Source organism: Drosophila navojoa, chromosome 2 (assembly GCF_054131105.1).
Source record: "Drosophila navojoa isolate 15081-1374.11 chromosome 2, UAZ_NAV_1.0, whole genome shotgun sequence".
In the NCBI taxonomy this organism is placed as follows: Eukaryota; Metazoa; Arthropoda; class Insecta; order Diptera; family Drosophilidae; genus Drosophila; species Drosophila navojoa.
Window position 1 is genome coordinate 11,410,081 of NC_142890.1, and position 27,704 is coordinate 11,437,784.

Below are 27,704 nucleotides of genomic sequence, written 5' to 3' on the forward strand. Positions count from 1 at the left end.
TTTTAAGGTTGTTCTGTTTTATATTTTATTTCTCTTACACAATTTTGGTTGTATTGCTCCATTTTGGAAGTGCATTCAATTTTCTGTTTCTGTTTACAATTTTGTGATTTTATTGCAGGGAGTTTTCGGTATCAAAGTTTCAGGGGGATTTACTCGTAAGGCTATATCAAATATGTTTGCCTGATTTGCATTTGCTCGTGTTTATCATCAAATATATATCTATATATATTTCTTTTATTGCGTAATACACATAATTACATATTAAATAATTGCTTTGCGTTTTGTTTTGTCATTTCTTATAAATTGTATTTGAAAATAGAGCGCATTTTGCGTTTAGTAAAAATATATTTGGGTTTTTTATGTTTTTTGTTTTCTTTGTTGTGGTGTTTTTTTGTTTCTTCTACTGTGCCTTAAGTCTTAAATAGTATAAAGTATATAGTATATATATATATATAGTAATTCAAATTCTCATTTTTCTCTCATTTGCAAACTATATTTATATCATTTGTTTCATATTCCCTATTTACTTTTTTATCAAGGCAACGTATTTAGTATTTTGTATTTTAAATGTTGTATTTTGTTTTGTGTCTCGTTATTTTATTTATTAATGTTTAAATGTACAATTTTAAAACCGGCATAGTTCGTTTCATTACACGCTCTGTTAATGCTTTCTTTATATGATTTATGTTTAGTTAATTTATTTATTTATTTACTCTTTTGTTTTGTTTAACTTGTTAATAATAAATATCACAACGCATCCTTCATATACAACAAACATTCCTTGCCAAACTCAACTTCAATCCTTACTTAAAGCATTTTTACATTTCGTTCAAATGTTTTAGGCATTCTGTAAATATATACATATATGTATGTATATATATACCTATATATATATTTCTATGTATGTATATTTTTTGAAAACACACGCAAATCAAAATGGTTGAAAAAATTGCACAAAAAATACAAGTATGTATAGTATATACACATATACATGTGTATATATATATGTATGTATGTATATTCTATATGGTATATAAGTAGTTATAGATAATTGATAGCAAATCATAAATTAAACATAATAAAGATAATAATACAAAAGCAGTTATACATTTAACAGGGGAAAAATAAACAATGTAAAATATTAAATAGGGCAGCCATGCACACCCCAAGACGGGGGAGGGCGTGGCAGCCGGGCTACAATAATCATTATCGTCGTTACAAAACAAGAGAAAACATTGCGTAAAAATCTTAATTAATTAGCGTTCGTTCAATGTAAACATTAATTTATATATGTATGTATATGAACATTAACATAGCTGTTGCCACATGTGACATGTAACATGTTGCATGTTGCATGTTGCATGTTTGACTTGCTTTCGTGGCATTCAGCATTGACGCATTAAACTAAATGTAATGTTTGACTCTACTTATGATAACTTGCAGGCGCACATAAATGGTTGCCACATGTGGCACGTTGCACGCTGCACACACGCATTAAACTAAACGTAATGTTTGACTGTCGTTAGTGACGCGCGCCACCGCCACGCACCCTACACTGGTTATAAGCTAACCAGCTTGGACGGCTCACTTGTGGGCGTTGGCAGCTCCAGCGGATGCTTGTTCTGGGAGGAGCAGGTGGGCATCAACGGCCCAGAGACGGGCGTCAGTCCGGTGCCGCCATCCATCAGCGAATCGAAATTGAAGGTGCCCGTCGAGGGCGTCTGAATGGGCACGCCCTGGATCTGTGTGGGCGGCGCCTTGCCATCGCCGGCGGCAGCAGCGATGCCAAACGGACGCTGCGCATTCACATTGAGCGTGTTGGGACGCGGCTTGGGCAGCTTGTTCAGCGCATGGGCGTTCAGTGTGGGACTGCTGATGGCGCTGCTGAAGTGCGCAAAGCTGGTCGGTGCCGTGCTCGAAATGGGCGTGTTCAAGGAGGCGCCAACGGCCGGGCCCGTCGGCGTTTGCAGAGATGCATTGAATGTGGCAATGTTGGGCAGCGCAAAGCGTTTGGCCGGCGTCGGTCCGTCCTGGTCCAGCGATGAGCCCGAGTCGATGGCACCGTCCTGCGGCTCGTGCTTGATGTGCTGCAGCAGCTGCTCATCCGTGAGCATCGGCTTGAGATCCAGCGGTGAATTGCTGCGTCCGGTCGAATTGAGCGTGGCATCGAAGCCGGTGATGGTGCCGTTGCTGCTGTCATTGCTGTTGCTGTTGTTGTTGCTATTGTTGCTGTTGTGGAGGCTGACGCTGCTGGTGCTGAGCAGCGTCGTGGGCCCGATCAAGCCATTGCACGTGGTCACGGTGAGTAGATCGTCGCGCACCTTCTGGCACGTGGAGCTGTGTGCCTGGAGCACGTACTCCAACTGATTCTTGGTCGCAGTCAAACTCTCAATCTCTTTCTTCAGGTCCTCGCCCTTCTTCATCAGCGCATCGACCTCCTCGGTTAGCTCGTTGGTCTGATCGACGCGACGCTTGCGACAGCGCGCGGCCGCCAGCTTGTTGCGTTCACGCCGAATGCGGCGCTTCTCCTCCTCCTCCGGGGACATGTTGGCCGCCTTGTTGGGACGACGTCCGCCGCCGCGACGCGCCGGCGTGGCACTGTTTGAGGTAGTTGAATTGGCCGCAAGGCTCGAGCCGCGCCCACTATTGTTGACACCCGCCAGGGCAGCCTTGAAGTTGTTGACCCCGCCAGTGGAGCCGTTGCCCATCATGTGGCCGCCATTCTGGTACGAGGTGCTGTCTGTCGCGGCACTAGCTGCAATCGAAAGATAGTTAGGATTAGTCATGCTGCATATTTAGCTCCACACGGGCCACTCACAAGTATCCGTTGTGCTTTGGTCGTCGTTCAGCTGGCCCTCGTTCCACGAGCCATTGGACTCCTCCGTATCGCTGCCGGGCACACTGCCTCCACAGTTCAGGGCATGCAAATCGAATTGCGGATTCGTATTGATCGGATTCGCATTGATCCCCGGCAATGTGACGCCGCCAGCCGTTGTGGACGTGATCGTGTTGTTGTTCGTTACGTTGCCCAGAGACGTGAGCGGCGGCGGCTTGAAGCCCGCCTGGAAAGGCACATGCAAGTCCGTTGTCAGCTCATAGATCGTGTCCTCAATGGTGCGCAGCGTAGTCGGCGTCAGCGTTGGCGTTGTCAGCGTCGGGGCACTCTGCATGCCATCAAATGTAACGAGCTGCAAGAGAAAGAGGGTATTTCAATTAATACATGCCAATACTTCACTTTAGTATACAATAAGTACGAATTATAATTCCCAAGAATGCTATCGATATTTCTCAAAGATCACTGAATATACACTTCAATAAGTACAATAGATTTTTATCGATAGCAAGGTGAACTAATGCCCCATCACAAATAATCCTATTCGAAAACAAGCACACAATCAATACATATATCGATAATCGATTACACAGCAAAGGGTTCAGTGTGACCATACCACTTGTTAAGGTCACATCAATAGTGCATATAAGCAGTTACATAGGAGCTAGGATAACCCTAGCCTATTGGCACGCCCATTTCACTCAGTTCGATCATTTCTCGCTTGTTATCGAGCTATCGTACCTGCTGCATAAAAAGCTCATTAGCCAAAAAATTAGCAATTTCGCTGGCACTATCCAATGTTAATTTATCGCCATTTGTTGTTGCTACCGTCGGCAGCTGTTGTTGTTGTTGTTGATTATAATTAATATGCGCACAATTATTGCTGTATTGTTGCTGCTGTCGTTGCTGTTGTTGTTGCTGCTGCTGCTGCTGTTGTTGTTGTCGTTGCTGTTGTTGCTGCTGACTTAAAAAGCTTTGCATTTGGCACATGGCTGCCATCGCGGCTGTCGCCGTGTTGGCGTTGGCGTGGCTATTGCCGTTAGCATTCACAGCAGCAACTGTTGTTGCGTGCATATTGCTGCGCGCCATGTTGGCGTTGTTGTTGTTGTTATGACCATATGATTGCTTTGCATTTTGTTGCTGGTAGGCTGACTGCGTGGGCTGTTGCTGACGTAACAATTGCTGTTGCTGATGCTGATGCTGCTGCTGCTGTTGTTGTTGCAGCTGCTGCTGATAGTACTGTTGTTGATTGTATTGCAATTGTTGTTGCTGCAGCTGGTTGTATTGTGCAGCATAGGGCAGCTGTAGCTGTAGCTGTTGCTGTTGCAAATGTTGCTGCTGCTGTTGTTGTTGTTGCTGCTGCTGCAGCTGATGTTGCTGCTGGTGCAGTTGCTGATGCTGCAACTGTGGCTGATAGTAGGGCTGGTAGCACGCATTATGCGCTCTACCATTGAGATTTTTCATCATAACGCGCGTGGCTTATAGACTAGAGGGTTTCGCTTAGTAAATATTAAGTATACGTATCAGATATTACGCATACGCACAGTTAACTAACTATTGATTGGCTTTTTAGTTTTCTTTTTCTTTTGTGACTAGCTTGTGTAAATTCGTATTGGCTTCTGGTCGTTTAACAATATAAGTGAACAACAAACAATATGTGTATAAATAAACAATATTAATTTAAAAAAAAAAACTAACAGCAGCTGTTGCTGGCAAATTTTCTGTGTGTTAAATTAAATATTTACAGCGAACTTTTCTTGGAAAAGCTTTAAATTGTAATAATGTTGTCGTTGTTGTTGTTGTTGTTGTAGTCGTTGCTCTTGAGTTGTTGGGCGCCAAAAGATATATATATATATATATATATACATATATCTATCATATATATATATAGTTCGTTCGTTTCGCGTTTTGGCTTTTGCGTTTGCCTTTCGTTTAGTTATTTTTTCGTTCGTTTTGGACTTTAAATTCGTCGTTGTTATTGTTGTTGTTGTTGCTGTTGCTGCTGCTATCTTAGCCACTTTCCGGCGGCTTGAGACGCGCCACCAGCAGCGTTTGCCAATTTCGCAAGGGTTCGAAATTTAAGTTCAACTCGGCCAATGCAAACATAATAAATTTAATTATCAAACTACAAATAGCACGTGTTGACAACGTTTTTTTGTTTTTCTTTCTTCTTTCAAACAGTAATTACAAAAAAATTAAAAATAATAATAAACAATTATAATTAATAACAGTTTACAAAAGAAAAACTGCTCTTAATTGCAGCCAAATTGCGCGTGTTATATAATTGTGTTGTTGTTGTTGTTGTTGCTGTTGTACATACATAAAGAGCTTCATGTGTATGTATATATATATATGTACTCGTATGTATCTATATTTATATATCTATGTACTATACACTAGGTACATCTGTGAAATTATTCTATATGTATTTCGATTATGTTTTGCACACTTCTTTGCATGTGCCACGCCTCTATATGAACTTTATCGTGTACATATATATGTATATATATAGTAGTATATACATATGCGGCATGCAGCGCAAAGAATTTGTTGTTTTCCTTTTCCTTTAGCTTTTGCTTTCCTTGTTTCTCTTCCTATTCCTATTCTTAATTTCCATTCGTTGTTTCAAATTCGTTTTGGCAATTGCACGCGCTGCGAAAAACACACCAAATTTTTTTCAATTTCTTTTATTTTTGCAATTTCGTTTTTCTTTTGTTGCTTTTCGAAATTTATTTTCGTAGTTGTATTTCATTTATTTTATTTTTTTTGTTCGTTCGAGGGGCAGCGCGCGCGCGCGATCGCAGCAAAAGTTTTTCCTTTTGCGTTTGAAATTCAAAAAGAATTCTCAACTTCGATGGTTCGTTGTTCGTTTGCGACTGAGCGAAAGAAATTGAAATTGGCAGAAACGATTCTTTGAGATTTGGATACAGATGCAAAGAGAGAGTGTGACTGTATGTGTGTGACTGTATGTGTGTGCGTGTGTGTGAGCGTTGCTATTCTCTCGAGTGAGTAAATTAGACGACAACAACAACAGCAATAATAGCGTTTAGCTGCTAAGCAAATCGAATAAATTTCAAATGTGCCTGCTCTTAATTGAGGCAGCAACCCACACGACCAACAACAACAACAGCAACAACAGCAACAGCAGCAGCAGCAACAGCAAGAAGAAGCAGCAACAGCAAGCAAACAGCCCACGCCAACAACAGAGCAACAGTTGCTGCCATAAGTTTTGCTATAAACACTTCCACAACTAATTTGATTTCCCATCAATTTTAAGGATCTGAACAAGCATTCAAGTGAAAGCTATAAGCGATATGTATGTGAAATATGTTGTAGCGCTCAAGCAGCAACAGTTGCTGGCATTACTTATGCTATAAACTTTGGTGACTCTTAAACATTCTTAAATTAAATTAAATTATTAAAAATTCGACTTGTACAATTTTAGTATTTTTATGATATACTACAAAAGATACTAAACTGAGTTAACATGGGTTTTATATTGAGTCTCCACACTTCTCCAAATTAGAGCAGGTTTATGGCAACTCTAATTGCGTGCGGGGCCACCCTAGGGCATTTGACTTAAACGCTTCGAGCTGCCATTAATAAACAGCTAATATAACTCAATACGCCTCCTTCGGGCTGTCAGCCGGCAGCATTTAGCAAGAGTTATGACAGCCTCTCGACTACAGAGCGAGTGTGTGCGTGTGTGTGTGTGTGTGTGCGTCTGTTTGTTTTCTTTCGTATTTATAGCAATCAGCGCTGTCACAGTTCCCAGATGAAATCAAAGAAACGGAACACAAGCCAGATGCAAATGCGTGTGCCGTCGTCAGATTGGCTGAGAGCAGGTGTCTTGTCAGCCCCAATGAACAATAACAATTATTGTACTTTCAGATATGTCTATGAATAAATAGTGACCAGTGGTTCTCTCTCTCTATCTCTCTCTCTCTCTCTCTCTCTCTCTCTTTCTGGCAAATTGACAACTTCTAGTGTTTTCCAACACTGAAAGCAGCTCATTTCACGTGCTTATTTGATGTGCTTCATTACACATTTTGTATAATAAATTTTGCATCATAAATATTATCGTGGGGCATTGATCCTTTGACTTATCTCTCGGCATTTCCTTCAACTCGTTTATTTGCGAGCCAACAATAAAATTTATTCATTGTGTTTTTGTTGACTTGGGGTTTTATTTTTTATTTTTGAAGTAAACCGCTTGTTTTTGTTTGCATAAATGTTTAAACATTTGCGACTTTCGTTTTAACCCACTTTCCCAAAGTGACAAAGATTTTGTTTTTATTTTTTTTTTTCATTTTGGGATATTGCATAAAAAGCAAACAGAAATAAATTGAAAATTTAATGAGCGCAAATGTTGTCTGCTTTATTTTCCTTCGTTTTTTTTATTTTTCACTTTTCGCAGAACCCATTTGCAGATGAATCAGCCAATTTACTTGAATTAAAAATATATAATAATAACAATAATATACATAGTATGGAGCTCTCGCCGTAATCGTAATTGTCTAAATTGAAACGAGCTTGTTCGACGCAGCGAACAACTATTCTTATCAGGGCGACGGTGCCGAAGTTCAGGTCGGTGGGGTCAATTGAGCGAGAGGCGAGTGGAAATAAAACCACACGCTGACGTCGAAAAATACCCTCGAATATGTGCAGAAAGTTGGGTGTATTAGTGGTGCAGACAAAGGGAGAGCATAATTAGAGATAGAGAGAGAGAGAGAGAGAGGGATAGCAAGAGAATGATATTGATAGAGTGTGGAAGCATGGACTAATTGAATAATTAGCTAATGGAATACCCAACGACAAGACTGTGGAGTCTTAAGAGAAGTTAAGCATGTTGCGCATAATTTGACTTCAACTTGAACTCAATTAGCTTTACGAACTATATATACTACCTCCCAGATGATCTCTTAATCTACAGGGTATTTCTTAGCCCCACCGTGTGCTAGACTCGTCAATATACGCGCATTCGATTCGCTGACTAATGCGACGATTGACGAAGTTGAATACTACAAAATTTGATTACATGGGCGCGCTTGATAAGCGAATGTAAGTCAACTAAACGCAGACTGAGTAGCTACAGTAATTGCTGGCTAATGCAAACACTCTGAGTGCAGACAATAATTAAACCAACATTTAGCAATTTAATAATATATTATTCAACAATTGACAATATGATTTATATTGTTGAGTTCTCGGGCGAAAGTTGAAGTGCCCTTGAAATTAATTAGTTCACTTGAAATGAATTCGCACTGTGCTTGTGTTTATATTTGACAAATACGCGGCGAATTGAGGGCTTAAGAAGGCGAAGAAGGCGAACAGCAAAAGAAAACGACGGCATCGCTTTTTAGTTGTTGTTGCTGCTGCTGCTGTTGTTATTGTTGTTGTTATTGTTGTTGTTGCTTTGTATAGCTGACGTGTTGAGTTATTTTTAAGCCAATTTTAGCCAGACAATGACGCAATAAAGCAAAATACAAACAACTTGGCCGCGATGACAATTTCATTTGTTTATATCAAAAGCGAACGAAACGAAGATGTTAAATGTTAAGCTTAACAGACTGTTAGGCAGCACTGTTAAGGGCAGCTGTTAGCGGGCATAGAAATGGAAAGAGATTTTACGAGATAGTTTTAATTGATTGATAATAATTATAAAAAATTATAAAAATAAATTAAATAAATAACACATATAAACAGAATTTTTTTTATGTTTTCCTTCTTATAAAATTTACCTAAATATTTTATATATTATTCTAAGGCATCTTCTAGTCGTAACTGTAGACCAACTGTAGCTGAGCTCACTTTGGCTTTGTGGCAATGCTCATTTTAGCCAGGTTTGTTTGTTTCTCACTTTTTTTTTTTAAATGTCTATCATTTATTTCTATGTGCAATTGCATAAATTAAGCTGAAATTGTGTATAGATGCATTTAGATATTGCCAATTGCCCGATGAAGGTTGCAACAAAAGCTCGCCGACTTATTAGAAATGCGCATTACTTAAAAGCAAATAGCAAAATTTTTTGATTTCTAATTGGCAAAAAAAAAATATATATATATATATATTTATATAAAAGAGAGTTGCCAGCAATAACGACGACAAACGCTCAAGTGCATTGCATTTATTTATTATTTGTATTATTTTTGTATCGTGACTGCAGTCAGAGTTGTGACAATGCCAGCGCCAGAGTTGACAAGTTCAAGTGCGCTGTCAGTAGGCCAGAGTTGCCAGCTGCATGAGTGAGTGTGAGATTGGCTGCGAGTGCCCGCATGTGTGTCGGTGTGAGTGCCCGCATGTGTGTGTGTGTGTACAGTTTTGCACTTCCCATTGCGATAAGCGCATACATAATTGAAATTAATATTATTATATATATATTTTTTTTCTTTGCATAAGCACATTTTCTGCGAATAAAACAATTAATGCAAAAGAGGGAGAAACGCAAAAATAAATACAATTTTTTATTGTATTCTCTTATTTTTGAATATTTAATACACGCTCATGAAGCAAAATGTGCGAGTATATTGGATACTTTTTGGCTATGCTTGCCTATTCAGGTAAAGAAGTTGAGATTTGCCTTGGCTAAAGCAAAGTTAATGCGGGTACGCATGCATGTGACTAGCTGATGCCCTACCTTGAAGATTAACTAGATTTCTATATAAGTTCTATATAGATTATTAGAGTATGGCAATATGAGAGAATTTGTAAATTTCACAGAAATAAAATTAGATTTTTACAATTTGATTTTCTTGCATGATGAAGTGGAATTTTTCCTTGGGCTTCTTATCGCTACTGAGCGAGTATTACGCCGTCGACTATTGCCGAGTGCACTTTACGTATTTGTACATCTTTGCTTTGTACTTTTTGCGTTTCGTTTGGAAAGGAGAACGTGACCGCAATGCCGTAGTGAAATTGTCTGGAGTGGTTTCGCGCTGAGTGCCAGCTCTTTTTGATAAAGCCAAGCTTTAGGTCTGTCTCAGAGCCGATTCGCAGTCCGCTCCCAGTCCCGCTCCAGCTCCCGGTCGCGCTTCCGCGCCCAGTCGAAGTCAACGCCCGGCCGGTTGCCTTCATCATTATTTTGTTTTTTTTTTTTTTCGTGCCAGCCTTTTTCGGGCACGCAAACGCCGCTTGACCATATGCCCAGATGCCATATACTATATAAATATATATGTATATGTGTATGTACGTACATTATGTGTGTGTGTACTATATATGATTATTTGCGACTGGCATTTAAAAACACTTGATGTTTGCCCATTTTCGGAACGCCCACGCGAATTGGCTGCGCTTTGCCGTCTGCTTGGACAAAATTGAATTAAACTTTTTTTTCGCAAGTTGTTTTTTTTTTTTTGTATTTTTTTTTTTAAGTCATAATTCAAAATTTGCCAAAAAGTGCAGCCAACCACCCGAGGGTTCCAGCTACATAAATTTCAACTCGAATTTTTCGGAGGGTTCTTTATACATACATATATATATTTATATGTATATATATATATTTTTTTTGTGGTATCCGATTGCGATTGCCTGCGTGCCAGGCTTTTAGGTTCAGTGTCAAATTAATCAGACTTTTGTTTGCCCTGTGCCATTTGAGGCTGACATGGGGCGTGGCAGCGGACACCAGCAACAACAACGGCCAGCCATTTGACAAATTTACATGTGTTGTTCAACAACAACAACAACAACAATATTTCAGTTCTGTCATTCTGTTTGACTTTAAGCAGTGCATTGAACCCGCCTAATGAATATACTTGTATTGTATTATTATACTCAAAGCACTCACACAGTAGAAAGAGAGAGATAGAGAGAGAGAGTGAGAGTCGAAAATATTTGCCAAAGGTGTGAGCTGCTCGATAACAATTCCTCCAACTGACGTGGCTCTACCCAATTCTATATGCACTAAATACAATAAATAGTATTGAAAGCAAATATATTTCGAAATTGTTTTTCATTTCATTTTTTGTGTTTCCTATAACACAAATATTTATCCAGCAAATATAGTAAAAATTTTGAGTACATTTATGTCTGTGTTTTTGGATATGCTAAAGCGACTCTCTGTGGAAATCTATGCATAGAATCGCTGCGGTTCTGGCAACGTTTCAAAGGCATTTGGTGCCAAGCCCATTGAACTACATATAAATGAATGTAGATTTTGTGTAAATTAGTATATATTTGCAAAAATTCATTTATAAATTTTTAATAGATCGCGAGTTACGTGAGGTCCTAGACGTCTGCTTGGGTTACTTTGTGGATGTGAACGTTTACGGCCTGGCTTAAGCACTTGGTGTTCTAGCTTGATTGCATTAGCTGCAGTTCCATCGAATTTCATCAAATTGATAAAAAAAAAAATGAAATGAAATAACCTAAACTGCCCGCAGAGATAAGCGAACAATTGTGGACATTGATAAAGTCAGAGAGCCAAAGATAGAGTTCCATGGAACCATAAAGGCCTTTGCCAACTGGTTCAGCGCTTTGGCTCGAATGTCATTAGCTTGTAATTAAATTTGTAAAGTAAAAAGTAAAAGCTAAAACGCAAAAGGACGGAAGGACAGTCGGACATAAATGCGGGGAAATACCCGGCTAATAAAGTGACGCGACATTGGTCTAGGAATAATTTATTTAAATGCATTTTGTCGCGACACGCGCAACAAAAACAATCAGCTAAAGCAACAGCAGCAACAGCAACAACAACAATAACAACAGCAAACAAATCGAGCTGCGGGGGAGTCGAGGAAATTTATGGCAAAGTTTTGTCAGCGACGAGGAAATGGCAAACAAACGACGCGACGACGAGGCGCCACGGACGCAGGACGCAAGGACAACACGTAAAATGCAAGTCGCATTGCACGAGGGGCCCAACAGACGGAGAGGGGCGGGCCAACAGCTTAAGAGCTGGCAGACAGTGCCCGGGCACAGACAACAGACAACAGACAAGTAGTAAAAGTTGTTTTCACTTTTCCAGCGTGTCTGCCACGAGTCTAGGGCTGGGCCAAACACAATTCCAAGAAGGACAATGCGACGCCCGGGCCAAAGGGCCAAAAACTTCTGCTCAAATTGGCAAAATGTGCATTTGCGGTTTGTTGTTGCAGCTGCTGTTGTTGTTGTTGTTGTTGTAATAGCTGGTCACTTAACTGCTGTCTCAAATTACAAACAAGAGTAGAATATTATGTTAGACAGAATGTCCTTTTTGGCCAGGACAGAATGCCAAAAAGTAAAATGCCCGATCAAATTAGTAGCCAAAGCAATTCAAACAGACTTGACTGCAGTCCAAATTATATTGCTAGATATATGTGTATACATATACATATATATAATACCTGCAATCTGAGGCATTAGCACAAAAAATTGAATTGCAATTCAATGAGCTCGCCGCACTGCTCAACTTCACGCTGCAATTAACTGGGCTGTCTGTCTGCTAATGACCATAAAAAACATATATCTCATATCTCATATAAATCTCTAAATATGTATATAGATAGACACACATACACGCTCAGCTAATGGCCATAACTTTCTTGTTTGCTTAGCCACAAAATGCATTCATTTCTAACAACAGTTGGCAACAGAGCAATAACATTTCCAACAGTCAGTTGGCAACAGGGCAACAACAGCTGCAATTGCACTCAAGCTGTGCCTCAACTAGTTGCGAATTACAAGAGCAAATGGCATACGAAACAGTTATCTCTGAAGTGACGAGCGCAGCTGTAAGTTGAAGATCTCTGTAGATACTCCAATGCGACTGCTATATACAGATCCCCGCTCTACTATATATAGATCATAACCAAGTGGTAATTGAAGTAAAGTAATTCTTGTTATTCACTTTTATTCCTAGCTCTAGCTTATTTGGCTAATCAAATTATATATTCCTACATCTATCTCTAATAGCTCTTGCTTCCTTGCCTTCTTTTACCAATTGATTGACTGTGATAGATCTGTCTCACATTCCATCCACATAATCAAATTTCTCTCTCTCTCTCTCTCTCTCTCTCTCTCTCTCTCTTTCTCAATCCATTTGACCCATATATCATTAGCTATTCACTCAATTCGCGTAATACTTTGCATGGGTAGTTATATATATATTATTTTTTGGCATTGGCTGTCACGTATTTATCAAGTGCTTTCTTACTTTCTGGCCCACGAGCTGTCGAAAGACGCCCACAAATCCCCCAGCTATAAAAAACAAAATAAGTAAAACGAATCGTACAAAACTCATAGGAAAACAATCGAATGCCATCGAATGTCCCCCACACTTTGTGCACTTTTGTCCATATTCAGTTAATTAAAAGTGCCAAAGTCGAAATTTGTATGCCAAAGAAAGTTGGAATTGTCTTCAGCCGCCTTATGCTGGGTCTCAGTGTGAGGGGGCACACACACACACACACACACACACACACACACACACACACGCATAGACAACAAATGTTGTGTTTCATTGAAAGAGTTTTTAGTGTGCATCTACTTAAACGAGTGATAGACTACCCTTGTAACTCCCTCGCAGAGCAGAGCATCAATGGCAAATACACTCAGCGAAAATTTTAAAATGAATTTTTCATTATTAATTTTCATTTATTAATGAAATAATATTTATAATTGAATATATGCGTAAAACTAATGGAATAATATAAATAAATAAATAAATAAATTTAATACTAAAACTGTTATACTGCATATATTAGTAGTATTTTATTCACCAATGCCTCATACATATAATAATTTAGTAATATCTCCCATTTTAGAGCTGCTGATGGCATTTCTCTTCTGCTAATCATATTTACTGCTCACTACAGCAATATTTTTCTCAGTGCACTTGTGCTTAAGCGCCTTTAATTAAACAATTTGAGTCGCTTGAGTCGCATATGTCAGAAGTCGCAAGTGTTTGACTTGAAGCATATTACTCTGAACCGCCCCAATTGCAGCAATAAGTATGTGCAAGATATGGTATGTACATATGTATATATACATGCACATATATGTATGTGATTATATACCTATGTCTTATGTGCTTATGAAAGCGAGTATCAAGTGTCACGCGAATGCCTTTTGGGCCACTTTGGTGGAAGTTGAAAGGGTCATGCATGCGACGGCTGCCAATTTCAATTCGCTTTCTACGCTCGCATTTAAGCCCAGTTAAGCTGAACATTGAACCCAGCCCTGGCCATTATAAGGAAAGGTGCTATGCACACACACACACACACACACATACACATACATATACATTTTTGTATATAACAGATGTAAACCCCAAAAAAAAACTTGATAAATTGCTCACAGATATCGCACGTGTGCAATATAGTCAGCCGCCCGATCACTGGACTGTGAAATGCAATGGACGTAATATGCAAAAAATAAATGCAAAAAAGACGAAAAACGAAAAAAAAAAATACAAAAACTGCAAAAAGTAAACATATATTAACGGACAACTTGTTTTTGTAGCCGCTCATGAGTTGGCAACGTGATTTATTTTTAAAGGGGTGCAAAATTGAAGCGGGTGAGCAGCCAAATAGATTTCCATGTAACATAAAACCATTGCATATGATATATACATACATATGTGCAAATCCACGCTCAAAGTATAATAAAATAAAATATTAAAGCCGCAAAGTCTAGAAGAATATTTAGAAGTAAGAAAATCCCCATCATATAAACACTTTTTTACATTTCAAAAGTGTTATACATCTAGAGAAATAATTGAAGCTTTAGCTGTTATACAAAGTGAATAACTTTGTTTTTAATAGTACAGTTAGCTTTTCTTAAATTTCCTGAAAAATTTAACAAGTTCTATAAATCCAAAAACTATCTAAAATACACCAAAAACACAGCCAGTTATTTATATAACTCTATCTGCAATATATTTACGTATATAGCTCGATTCGTTCGCTATCTATGAAAAAAGCAAACATCAATCAAATTTGATATATCAAAGTATTACAATTTTTTTTTAAATTTTCGATAGGTGAAACAAAAAGAAACGCATATTCGACCTTCCTTTCGTATAGAGTAAACCTCAAGAAACAAGGTCTTTCATAACTGTACAAATATTCGAAATATTTTCAAGTTATCAGCAAATGGATTTTAGGTGGGTTCCGCCTACAAACTATTTGAACTATTTGTGCACTTGCCACACACAATAATTATATTATTAATATTATCGCAGGAAAACAAAAATACAAAAAATATATATATGTATAACGTGGAACATAAATCGCTGTGCTGATAAGGCGTCTAATCATTAAGCAAACAAATTCAATTGCAAAACAGCAAAATCACATCAAATACGATATAATAATGGGGGCGCAAAATAAAAGAAAAAACGAGTAAAAAAAGTCATGTAAAAATCAAAGGGTATACGACGACGAAATTTCCAAGAACGATAAGGCGCAATGCATGCGGCGATAGAGATATGCATGCATATACATATATATAAACATTATATAGTATATACATATGTATGTATATACATGTACAGTATTTATATAAATGTTTTCAAAACTGCAAATCGACAACTGGACTCAGGCTTCTGGAAATTTCAGTTACCCCTATACTTGCCTGATAAGCGAAACAACTGTTTTGTATTTTTTTTCTATAACTATTTGCATATTTTGCTTACCGATTTGGGCAATGGCGATAACGGCATATTAAAGAGATGATATTCATCGCCGAAGATATTGTAACTGTCCAGAGTCATGTTTGCCGTATATTGTTGCTCTATATTCGCTATGATATCGTTTGGCTAGAGATTGCCTTTAATAGGCGCAACAGGCGACGCCGTCGTCTGTGCCGATGACAAATGCAAATTTCTGACGAAATTCGGTCTTCTGTTGATTTGTTATTGTTGTAGTATTTTTATTTATTTTCTTCTTTTTTTTTATTTAGACTCAACGCGCACTTTAAATGTATCTGTAGCTGTTTTTGCCTTTTCTTTTTTGTTTCCTCTTTTTTTTTTGCAAATTAATTTTGCTGTCAGCTTTTCCGAGAATTATTCGCGCGCTCGCTCGCACATGCCGCGTTTTATTTACAAAATATGCTCAACAGTATTTTTCGTTTGTATATTCTTGCTGTTGCTTTACAAAATTGTTCGCATTTAGCTTTTAACAGTTTAACAGTTTTTTTTCTTCTAACTCAGCTTTACACTTGCTGAAGCGTCTCACACGGCCAACGGGTTTCGACTAAATGCGTCATCGTTGCGCTGACGACTTTTATATGCGAGCTGCCCAGCGCCAACGACTTTTGAGCGCTTATCGCATTCCACAGCGCACTTGCTCTCTCTCTCTCTCTCTCTCTCGCTCAGAGTGGTTGAGAGCGACAGTGCGGCGAGAGCGAATTCAACGTTTGAGTGAGTTGAAAGTTGTTCGTTCGTTCGAGATGTTCGGCATTTCCTGAGCGAGAGCTTAACGTTCGCAGCTTTTGTTTATGTGTGCATGCATATACCATGCATGAGTGTGCTTTTGCGTGTGTGTGTGTTGCTTTTTTTTTTTGCTCTTGGGTTTAGCCCAGACTGGCGTTTCGCCGTTTTGTCTTGCATTTTGTTGGGCTCACGTGCCCACGCCCCAAAATTTTCTAGGCGACGTTTCGCTGAGCAGCTTCTTTATCTTATCGCCAGACAATTTGATTATGACATAAGCAACTATATTTAAAGACCTAGGTAATGTACCTTCCTCACCCACACACACACACACACGCACATACATACGTATATAATTACAATGGCCAGCCTTTGTAGGCCGCCATAGTTGGTCTCTCGACTTGGCCTTATCAGCCGCTGCGCTTCCAAAAATGGGTCGTTCGATTCGCTGCGATTTGGCTGTTTTATTTCGCTTTCCGAGTATCTACCCCAGTGGCTACAGGTGTGTGGCAGGCAAGCAGGTGTTTGTTTACTCTAGCTGCCACTTTATCTGCGATATGTCAGCATTCACACAAATATTGATGGGGCATGCGACTGTACACGTTCTATTTGTAATATGCTATGCACAAAGGAAACCCTAGCGCAACATACAGTTTCAAGATAATGTTAGACTAAATGAATACCCTGTAGTCAGCACGAACGCTGTAGTGATCCATTTATGACAGCTTTGACAGTATGACACTTTTGAATAAGGCACCGAGCAGCTCACGTTAAAGCTGTATAACGACTTTACGACTTCATGAGCAACAGCTTGAACAGTTTTAGCTGTATAACAGACGCTAATGTAACAGAATGTATAACACCCATGCATACCCCTCATCAATTTGTACGCGGGATATAGAAAAGTCCGCACTGACCTTGTTTACACTGAGAGTATCAAAGGCACTTACAACAAAGGGAAGAGTTAGATATCAGGGGGCAGAGGGACTTAGCGATGGCGACTGTAATCGGAGCTGGAACTGGGCCATGTGACACGAAGTATTTGCAGTAATTGATTTGCAGTAACCCTTGGATTTACTTACCTGCAAAGATAAATGGAAAGGAAATAGGGTTACAATAATGAGCATATACATATAAACAGATATTATAAACATATGGAAAGAAACTGATGAGTCGGCAGTAAGAAAAACATGTATATATGTATATCGATCGAAAATATTACACATTAAACTGGAATAAATGCGGTTAGTTGGGGTTTGCGTATAAATTCTACGACTTGATTTATTGGAAGTATATAAGTCTATATATATACATATATCTGCATGTGTATAGTTAATTCTTTTTATCGCAATGTACCCGCAGCTGTATGACCTAAGGGTCGAAATCTGCAACGAAAATAGACATGTCCAGGGCAATCTGTTATACTACGCGGTGGCAACTGTACCGCAGTCGTACATGAGGGTCCCGCGCCCGTTGGGAGCTCCGTGTGTTGCCCCCATTTATATGCATATATGTACATATATTTCATATATGTTATATTTATAATAAAAAAAAACCAACTTGGACGAACGCTGTCGTCGGTTCCAGGAATTTACAGTTAAGTCGAGCGTCTAACGTCATCGCCACAATGCCCTTACTTTCGATAAGAATGTAAATGAAAAACGAATACCAAACTAGCAACTGCGTATAGTATGTACATACATACAAATAGAGTATGTAATCGTCTGATATGTGAAATAATTTAGGGATGAATGCATATGTATGTGGCCTTACTTCGAAACAGGAACTTTGGGCTCAAGTGCCCAATTATACATTGAAGATATGAATAACCACGGAATTCCGGCGAATCTGTCGATCCATATCTAATATACAATTTCTATATATACGTGAATTTGGAATTGATAAGTTACGCGTGATTTCTGGAACAGTTTACATCAGGAGTTTATAAATAATTTGCAGCATGAAGCATTTGTTTACTTTTTTTACCTGCTTGATAGGCCAATTGCGATAAGCGAAACGCATTGGATCCGCTGCCCACTTCCGGTGATGATTTATACAAAGAGGTGGCAAAGGTATTGACTCTGTGTCGTAGGCCCTGTACAACTAGCCGATAAGATTACAGAACGCTAACAAAGGTATTACCGGGAAGACAGCGCTGTTGAATGAGTGAATTATTCAGCAGAAACAGGGGAAAGCTAGCTAAATGAACTGGCGATTATGTATGATAACAACCTGTTGATAAAGACGAAGCTGTCTATGTGCAAAGATCATAAAAACTAAATATTGAATTGATTGCTACGAAAGCGGGTGGCTCTATGGTATATAGTCCACTTGCTAGTTTGACTCATAATTCAGGTTAATTATGGACTCAATATAAATGGAATATATAATTAGATATATGATCTCGATCTCTGTTCTAGAACTTCAGGATGTCAAGGCTTTTTAATTTTAGCCACGTTGCAATACTTTCAATCTGTTATTTTTGACAGTTAACTTCATAGAATCTAAATTATATATTTGCGGAGCACACTTTAAAATTTTTGTTTTGATAAATCGGAAAATTGTAATCAAATTTTTAACCCAAATTCAAGAATGTTCTTTACGGTGCGTAACCTCTCCAATCGCACCTCTCAGGTAGTGAATTATGCTTATGTTCAGTATCGACTGCTTAGCTCTACCAGTACGACAAAGGGTCTGCCCCGACTGATAAAGGCCATACAGGGCAGCTCTAAGGATCAGCTCGCGGATGATCATTTGCACATGTTAGAGGATCATCGGTATGGAGAGGATAGCTGGTTTGTGAGCAGCACGCCGAAGGCTGAAACAATGGGCGTGGCAGACGGTGTGGGCGGCTGGCGTCGGCTGGGCATCGATTCGGGCCTCTTTGCCCAGGAGCTGATGACGAATTGCTGTGAGTTCGCAGAGCAGCCGCAGTACGATGGCTCCGATCCGCGCCAGCTGCTCATCGATAGTTTCGATCAAATGAAGAAGATGTCGGACAAGGTCTGCGGCAGCAGCACCGCCTGCCTGGTGACGCTGCATCGACGTGACTGCACCCTGCACTCGGCCAATCTGGGCGACAGCGGCTTCTTGGTGCTGCGCAACGGAAAGGTGCTCCATCGTTCCGATGAGCAGCTGCACGGCTTCAACACGCCGTATCAGCTGACTGTGGCACCGGACCCGGGCATGGATTGCATTCTATGCGACTCACCCCAGCAGGCGGTGACCTCGCACATAAATGTGCAGCAGGGCGACCTGGTTCTGCTGGCCACGGATGGCCTCTTCGACAATGTGCCCGAGAGCATGTTGATTCGTCACCTGCAACCGCTGCACGGCGAGACGCGAATGGAGCATCTGCAGCACGCTGTCAATCGATTGGTGGACATGGCCAAAACCTTATCCCTTAGCAATACCTTCCAGTCACCGTTCGCGCTCAAGGCCAAGGCAAACAATATGAACTACGGCGTTGGAGGTAAGCCCGATGACATAACGGTCATCCTAGCCAGCGTCGATGTGCCCGATAAGGATTGACGCACCTACAGAACAAGTTTGACCCCACGGATAAATTCTAGTATGTCATTTTAGCAGTCTTACCCTTTTAAGAAATACGTAATGACAAATGAAATTTTAAAGATCTTACAAAAATAAACTCTTTGGGTAACCTAATAGAATGTGTCTTCTTCTTTTCGCTTTCTGTTAAATAGTTTTTCATATGAGAGTGATTGGCATACGTGGAGCTGATCTTTAGCATATAAGAAAACCGAGTGGAGCCTCAAAATATCAACCAGAGTGTTTATATATGTAGGTACTGAGTTTAAAGGAAACCATTCTTGTGCTAGATGTGTATTAGAAATATCTCTAACTTAAACTGCTTATATCTAATTAACAATGCTATCTGATACTTCTAATCTATATCTCATGCATGTAGGAGCTCGCATACAAACTTTCAAAGCTCCCGCACTCATAGATCCAGAGTTAGCCCAGGCCACATGAAGATGAACGCATTTCAAATACTAAGGATTTGACATTTGCTACTGTAACATGTAAATGTTAACATCTGTACTATTTCTAAACAATATTTACCTTAAGTGAGATCTCTGCCTCTAATATGTCATGCAGTTTATGAACTATTACACATACATCCACATACAAATATGTATATAGATATACATATGTGCATTCATATATAACTAGTTATGTGTTGAGGCATTGCTTTCATTGCCACTGCAAATATTTGAATGCCTATAAACAGTTATAACAATGACGGCACCAGCAACAGCAACAAGAAGAAGAAAAACAAAGTCAACTTTAAGTAGCTGCGATAACAGCGCTAAATTTCATTCATACGGCTAAGAGAAAGAAAAAAAAAAAACCAACAAGAAGCAAAGCATGAAATGAATGAATCGAATGTGGCTACAACTACGCCACGACACGCCACTACGCTCGGCGATGACTCATACGCAATTTAGCCAGAATTCATGCGCTTATTTAAGCCAAGTTAGCAGCGGCCTGCCCGCCCTTCCTCTCTCCCCTACAATAGGCACAGCTGGCGTAGGAGCAAATATTGCCGTAAGCGCTAAAACTTGAACTCAAAACACGTTTCGCACAACTTAAAAAGCACTCAAAGAGAGAGGAAGAAAGAGAGAGAGAGAGAGCGCGCGCAAGATTGAGCCCAAAGTGCCAAGAGAGCGTTTGAGCGGGACGAATTGAGCTGATAGCGAACGTGCTGCAAGTGCAAAGGAGTGAAAACCGTTGGAAATCCCCAGCATATTTCAAGCAAAAGCAAGAAGAAGACAAACATAAAGTAAAACAATAAGAGCAACAACAACAACGTGCGTGAAGTCCAAGGAGCAGCCGCATCGCCAAATGGTCCACGTCATGCACCATTCGGTGGGGCATCACAGCATTGGTTAGCGATGGTGGCAACTCTTTTATATATGTATGTATGTATCTATGTATACCCTGTACTTAACTGGGTGCAAAACAGAGTATTTTTGTAAACTTGACATGTTGATGTTAATATGCAGTACAGACTGCACTCAAATCAGTTATTTCTTCCCCTGAATAATGCAAATTTGTACATAGATATTTTTAATTTATATATATACATGCATATACATATAAATGTATACCTATAATTCAATTTATTGAAAACCATAAAATTCATGTGTGGTCTGCCACACTCGCTTTCTGTATATTAAATGAATTTCACCATCCAGCTATCTCATGCATTAGTTTTTGCGCGAGCTTAATCTGTCCCTTTGAATACATGTGCTAGAGTGAGACAGCTTCTTACCCCAGTTTTTTTTTCAACAACAGGACTGTTAAAGCTAGGCTTGACACTGTTAACTGTGTAGTGATGGCACTGTTAGCAGAGCAGTAGAAATATTTGTAGCTATCGGCCTGTACATGAATAAATGAATGAATGAATATTCGAACAGGGTAGCTTTTAGTTGTTCCCACTAAACTAATATATTTGAATATATTTAGCTCTCGTTTATTTTTTTGTGATTTCCTTTAACTTATCTCTGTGCGCCGGCATTTTTCGCACTTCTCGAAGTGGTTGGCTGCTGGCAGCGCGGAATGCTGCGCCTCTTTCTTGGAATTCGGCGCCATGACGCGTCACAAAATAATCCCCACACGAGCCACGCCAACAGCAACAACAACAACGTTCGCCTGGCGTTGCCAGCGATGCGTGTAAATCTTTCACTGCTTCTGCAAAAGTGCAGCGTGGCCAGATGTGCCGCTGCCCTCAATTCGCCCCGCTTTGCGATTTCCGCTTCAATTGGCTACCATATACCTAGCCGCATATAACTCAATTACAGTTCGTCAGCTAACAGTACCTCACAGCCAACACCCCCACCCTCACACGCTCAAGGCTCAACCTTTGACTGAAGTTCAACAAACTAAGCCAAGTTCCTAATTGCCTTCTCGGAATTTCACCGCCCATCCGCCCCCCAGCAACAACAGTAACAAAATAGAGCAACGCCTCCGGCCAAGTTTTGTTATTGTCGCGGCAAATCGAAAGTGAAAACACGCAACATTTGACATTTGCCTTCAATTTCCCACGGCTTTCCCAAAAACGTTAGTTCAAAATATAACATGACATAATTTGCTTTTCGCCGCCTCAAATACAGTATTTAGCTTTTTCAGAGTGAACCGAAAGCAACACTGACGCGGCTCGACTAGCAAATACTCTGTAAAAGATGGATATGCATGCGAAATGTAAGAAACAAATAAATTCGATCAGACTATAAATATCAAGAAAATTCTGCAATAACTCAGTGCTCAAATTTTAGACCTATATAAACCAAACTATGAAAAACACCTTGACCTTGGCTCAAGTAAGCAAGTAAAAAATGCTGCTCCGAATCTATATACTCTTTTTCTTTCGTCAATTGGTATACCTATTTTAACAAAAGATTCCTTGGGATCATATGCTATATACTACATTCCAATTATCCAAAAATCGATGGATTATTTTTGAATAAATAAATAAGACACATTTCTATGATATTAAAACTATAATAATCTAGATGTTGCTCGAAGTATCTAGTGTTACAATGCCCAAGTCGTATAAGTGCATCAGCCAGAAACACTATATATTTATGAATATATATGTATATATATGTATGTATATAGGCAAACATATATACCTTATATAATCATGAACTTGGTTTGCCTTTACAGTTTCCATACGCTCCAATTAGTCACGTATGCAGACTATTACAGATACTAATATTAACGCTGCGTATACGCTACGTAAAATGTTAGACTTTACACATGCATCTCCCTCTCCCTCTCCCTTTCCCTCTGTCTAGCTGTCTCACTCGGTTTATGAGCTCGCCTCAGTCTACGCTGCTCGGTTCGCTTTGTGACGTCAGCCAGCTAAATTTACTACCAAATTAGGTGCTCAATGCGATCGCGTCTCGCTCTTTCAGGAAAAAAAGAAACACAAACAAAAAAAACCGGCTTATCTACGGGTGCGACTTCAACGTATTTTTATTTATTTTTTATTTTCATGAAGACGCAAAGACTCGCAGTGAGCTTTAGACGTTAGATAGTTTAAGCCGATTGACGTCACGACGGGCGTAGAGTTCGTATCGCACAGAAGCGATAAAAAAACATATTCTACGCAAAGTACAGTTGTCACAGCTCCAGCAATTGCGATTGCGGGGTTCCCCTATTTAACTATGGGTTCATTATCAGACTCGCTTTAATTTCAACATTTGATGATATTTCCTATGCGAAAAATTATCAAGCGAATATTTATGATTTGTTTATTTGTTGTTGTTGTTGTTTTTTTTTTTACTTTCGACACCTTAGAGCGATTTCTAACGAAATTATCAGGCAAATTTATTAGGCATAAAGTGTATATTTTTTTGTTAATTATATTTATTTTTATACCAGTTTAACTATTAAATAAATATATTTATAAATAAATATTAAGGCATTTTAAATTTTTCCATTCCAAAAAGTAAAAATATATATATTTACGTATACGTATCTATAAGATAACCAATCAATCTATCAGGTTGGTTGTCTTTCGAACTGTATTGGACTTGTCGAACACAAATACCAGATAGACTGCCAGGAATTACGAAATGCAATGAAATTATTTGGAAGCAAGCGGCAAAGAAAAAAAGTCAGATAAGTTTATATACATATATGTATATACATATATATTTTTTGTGGACACACTTATGTACGTCGGCCGAGGACATTGGACGGTCATAAACTTAGCACGCCAAAGTTAATACAACCATAAAAGTCACAAAACGCCGTTGAAGACGAAGAACTACAACAACAATAACAACAATTAATGCTTAATTGTTATTATATATTTATTGTTGTTTAATAAATGATCGCGTCGTTGCAGTTGGCAGCTAATTTTATTTTTATTTTTTCCGTTTTTTATTTATTTTTAGTTGATGCGCGCATTAAATTCCCAATTTCAGTAGGCGTGGCAGCCCAATCAAATGTATCTGCATCAGTTTCTGTATCTGTATCTGCATCTGTGTGTGGCATTTGTATCTGCATCTGGTCGAATTTCGTTTTCATTTTGAGTTCGCTTTGAATATACAAATAGTGTATGCTTTTACACAACTGAGAGATACGCTGTAACTACAGAAATACTATAAGTCCCATATATTTATTCTCAATCTCAATGAACCTTTTTTTAGTATAATATCGTATGTAAAGACATTGATATCTAATTAAAGATTTTAATCTGGTTTGTTATGAAACTACATATGTACGTATTTATCTGGCTCAATAAGTTATTTACTTTACAAGTGCAATCGATAAATATCGATATCCTGTACATATATAGGCTAATCTCCACTTCAGTCCAATCCAACCTTATGTTACACTTCAACATACCCAAGGCTTACCCCTATATCTACAGGGTATATACAAAACAAAAAAAGAAGCTAAAGTGCGAGTCGTAAAAAGGTTTATCACCTGTGGGGACGCGACTTTTAATGCACTGCCTCTTAATGCATGAATATTTATGTATTTATGCATACACAACAACTGACGCATATTTTATGCAGCAGCAGCAGCAGCAACAGCAACAACAACGACGTCAACACAAAAGCCACTGAAATTGGCATTTTGTGTGTGTTTCAAGTGCAACGCGCCTTTTACGGCCCATTGGCATAGCGAATCCATACATTCACAATCGTCAATTCACAATTAACAATTCGCAATTGGCTGTTCGCGCTGTTCTAAAAGCAGCCACAACAAAACGCGTGAGCCGTTTGACATTCCAATTGGAATTGCAATTCCAATCGGAAGGCGGCGAGGCAGAGCTTAGGCTAACCAGCAGCAGCAGCAGCAGCAGCAGCTGTGCAACATTCGACCTTGGCATTGTATTTAATTTTGTTGCGAAATATAAGTCTGTATTATATATGTATGTATGTATGTATGTATGTACATATCTTAACAATAAGAGAGGTCAGGCAGCTTGAAAGCGATTCGATGAAAACATCAAATTTTATTGCAATCAAAGCGATTTAACGTATCAAATTTAGCTATGAAATTAACTTTCGAAAACATGTTTCATCTCAAAAGAAATGTAATTTTAAATAACATTTAAATCTTGATAAAGCTTCACACTTGTATGTGCTTTAAAATCTGTCTGATTAACATTATACTAGTATAGAATAAGACTTTCTTTTATTTCTTATTAACAGTTATTGCTGAAATCTAAAAGGTAGTGTTGAAAAACTCCACAAAACTATGTCCGACAACTTCAGTTTTTATATACATACTAAATCAATGTTGCCGGAGTTGGCTAAATTTTCTTAAGCATAATCACCTAAAATGATTGTACAACACTGGTTTTACAATACACTCTATCGTAATATTTTTCACTGTTGAGCAACACAAGTGATTAGACATTTTCTTAGCTTCCGTTGGCCTCTCTGCGTGATAAGCATAATTTGTACTGTTTTACGCTGCATCGAATTTTGATGTCTGGGCAGCCCCATGACTAACTCATCTGTGGGTCAGCCACGCGCTAGATAATCAGCCTTGACCTTAGTGGAAGAAAAGCCCAACTAACCGCAAAGTGCGAGTATAAGAGAAGAAAAGACAACTAAAATCATCGTGAATCGCACGTGCTGCATGCGGTGTAGGCAGCAATAGCAACAACGCCCACACAAAGCTTTGCATAGAAAAATAAAAAGAAAACGAAAAAAAAAAAACGCCACGAGAAGAAAAACGAAAATGCTAAAATGGCAAAACAGAATCAAATGTGCGACCAGCCTTGAAAAGCCGCATGGCGAAATAAGTGAGTACGAAATTGCGGCGAGTGCAATTGAGTGTGTGAGGCGAATTCGAGTGAGAAGCATATGAAAAAAGAATAGTGTATACAAATCGCATGCGATAAAGTGCGCGTACGTGTGCGAGCGCATGTCCGTATCTGTGAGAGCGTGTAAGTGTGGCTGTGTGCGTGAGAAACAGCAAGACCGTGAGCGAGAGCGACAACGGCAGCGAGAGCAAGGCAAATGCGAAACAACAACAAAAGTGTGAATTGAAATTCCAAAGATGTCGACAAAATAAATACGAATACAACAACAACAGCAACACTGGAAAGATACAATAAAATTGCGCACAATACAATTCGGCGAATAAGCGTAAAAAATAAAACAAGGTAAGTTTTTTTAAACAAGTTTTTTGACTGCAAAAAAAAAAAATAACATTCTCAACGAGTTGTTGTTTTGTTGACTGTTAATTTGAGAGATTTTTTTTATTTTTGCACAATGGGGTAACTTATTGCGTTCTATGCAACAGCCTAAACAACCCAACGAAACTCATAAATAAAAGAGGAATGCATAGATGGAGCAACGCTGGTAGGGTGAGGAGGTTAGAACTTACGATAAGATTGCGCGGAGTTGTTGCCGTCGTGGTTATTGTTGCTGTCGTTGTCGATATCGTTGTTGCCATATCGGGCAAAAAGTCCAATTCTTGCGCCGTTGTCACCTCATCTTCCGCCTCCTCGACAGCTTTTGTTAATGTCCTCGTTGTTGTTGTTGCAGTCGTAGTTGTTGTTTTCGTTGCTGCTGCTGCTGCTGCTGCTGCTGCCGCTGCCGCTGCTGGTTGTGTTTTTGTTGTGCGTTCGACTTTAACTTTCATTGTCGCTATTGTTGTTGTTAGCACTGTTTCGCTTTGTTATTTCGAATTTCGTACACAATGCACAAATTTACATGTGCGGGCGATATACTGTTTGGCTCTCTTTAACTTGCGCTCTCTGCGCTCACGCTCTGTCACTGTTTTATTTTGTATCTCTTTCTGCCTGCGGTTTACTTTTCCAGCTGTCAAATTGTTGCTGCTGTCACACTTGTTGTTGTTGCTGGCTGTAGCTGTTGCTGTTGTTGCCAGCCTGTCTGCCCTCTGTTTGTGTTAAAACAAATTGTTAACGGGTAGCGCAGAATTTTCTAGATTAACTGGCAACGCCCCGCACCCACCACTCGGCTGTAGCCGTTATTTCGCTTTGAACTTCGTACGGCGAATTTAAAGTTTCAAAACGCTCGCCTCGGCTGTTGAATATGTCGCAATTCAACACCAACTTTTATGACGTTCGACGTTGTCACAAATGGACGATAAGAGCCACAAACTCACACACAGACAACATACACGCGCAGGCAATTACTTTTACTCTGGATAAAAACAAATACCTGGGACGAAAATGATATTTCTTCTTCTGCGTTCACGAGCGCACTTGTGAAAAGCAGAACAACAACAACGCATGCATACGAACGCACTTATAAACATAAGCAACAAATTCAACTGAAACGAGCATACAATAAAAACGTTTGTCTGCTTGTTACGCGGCGAATTGTTGTTGTGATAGCCGTAGCTTAGCGCGTGTGTGAAAGAGATAGAGTGAGAGAGATAGAGACGACGAGTATGAGAGGGGGGAATTAACTACACGGATAGACAAAGACAGTGACTGGGGGACGTAGCCGCGTGGCTTTCCGTGGCCGTTGCAGTCGCGTTGCCTTAACAAAAAGCGAAAAATAA

General features: G+C 39.3%; 3 protein-coding genes and 1 long non-coding RNA gene across 5 annotated transcripts in view; 2 read left to right on the forward strand and 2 right to left on the reverse strand.

Annotated features, from left to right (window-relative positions):
* On the reverse strand, window positions 1–16,002 carry kay (transcription factor kayak). Of its 2 annotated transcripts, none has more exons than XM_018111391.3 (3): window positions 15,441–16,002; window positions 2,819–3,188; window positions 1–2,755 (listed from the first exon to the last, which is right to left on the reverse strand). In XM_018111391.3, exons 1-3 carry the CDS (start codon window positions 15,516–15,518, stop codon window positions 1,560–1,562), a joined length of 1,644 nt encoding a protein of 547 aa, XP_017966880.1. In that variant the 5' UTR covers window positions 15,519–16,002; the 3' UTR covers window positions 1–1,559. The 2 variants fall into 2 exon arrangements, with proteins under 2 accessions (XP_017966880.1, XP_089116419.1); XM_089260293.1 differs by lacking the exon at window positions 15,441–16,002 and adding an exon at window positions 3,575–6,122.
* The window catches only part of LOC149092136 (uncharacterized), a 22,644-nt gene continuing 10,829 nt past the window's right edge, over window positions 15,890–27,704 (reverse strand). Inside the window, exon 3 of the mRNA XM_089260334.1 lies at window positions 15,890–17,257. Coding sequence (XP_089116460.1) covers window positions 17,147–17,257 — 111 coding nt within the window. The 3' untranslated portion in view covers window positions 15,890–17,146. The remainder of the gene's footprint in view (window positions 17,258–27,704) is intronic.
* fig (fos intronic gene) lies at window positions 18,692–19,824 on the forward strand. The gene has a single exon (XM_089260307.1). It carries the CDS (start codon window positions 18,768–18,770, stop codon window positions 19,704–19,706), a length of 939 nt encoding a protein of 312 aa, XP_089116433.1. The 5' UTR covers window positions 18,692–18,767; the 3' UTR covers window positions 19,707–19,824.
* On the forward strand, window positions 25,518–27,704 carry LOC149092137 (uncharacterized). Its single transcript, XR_016196847.1, has 2 exons — window positions 25,518–26,334; window positions 26,475–27,704. It is a non-coding gene; the product is annotated as an uncharacterized LOC149092137 (long non-coding RNA).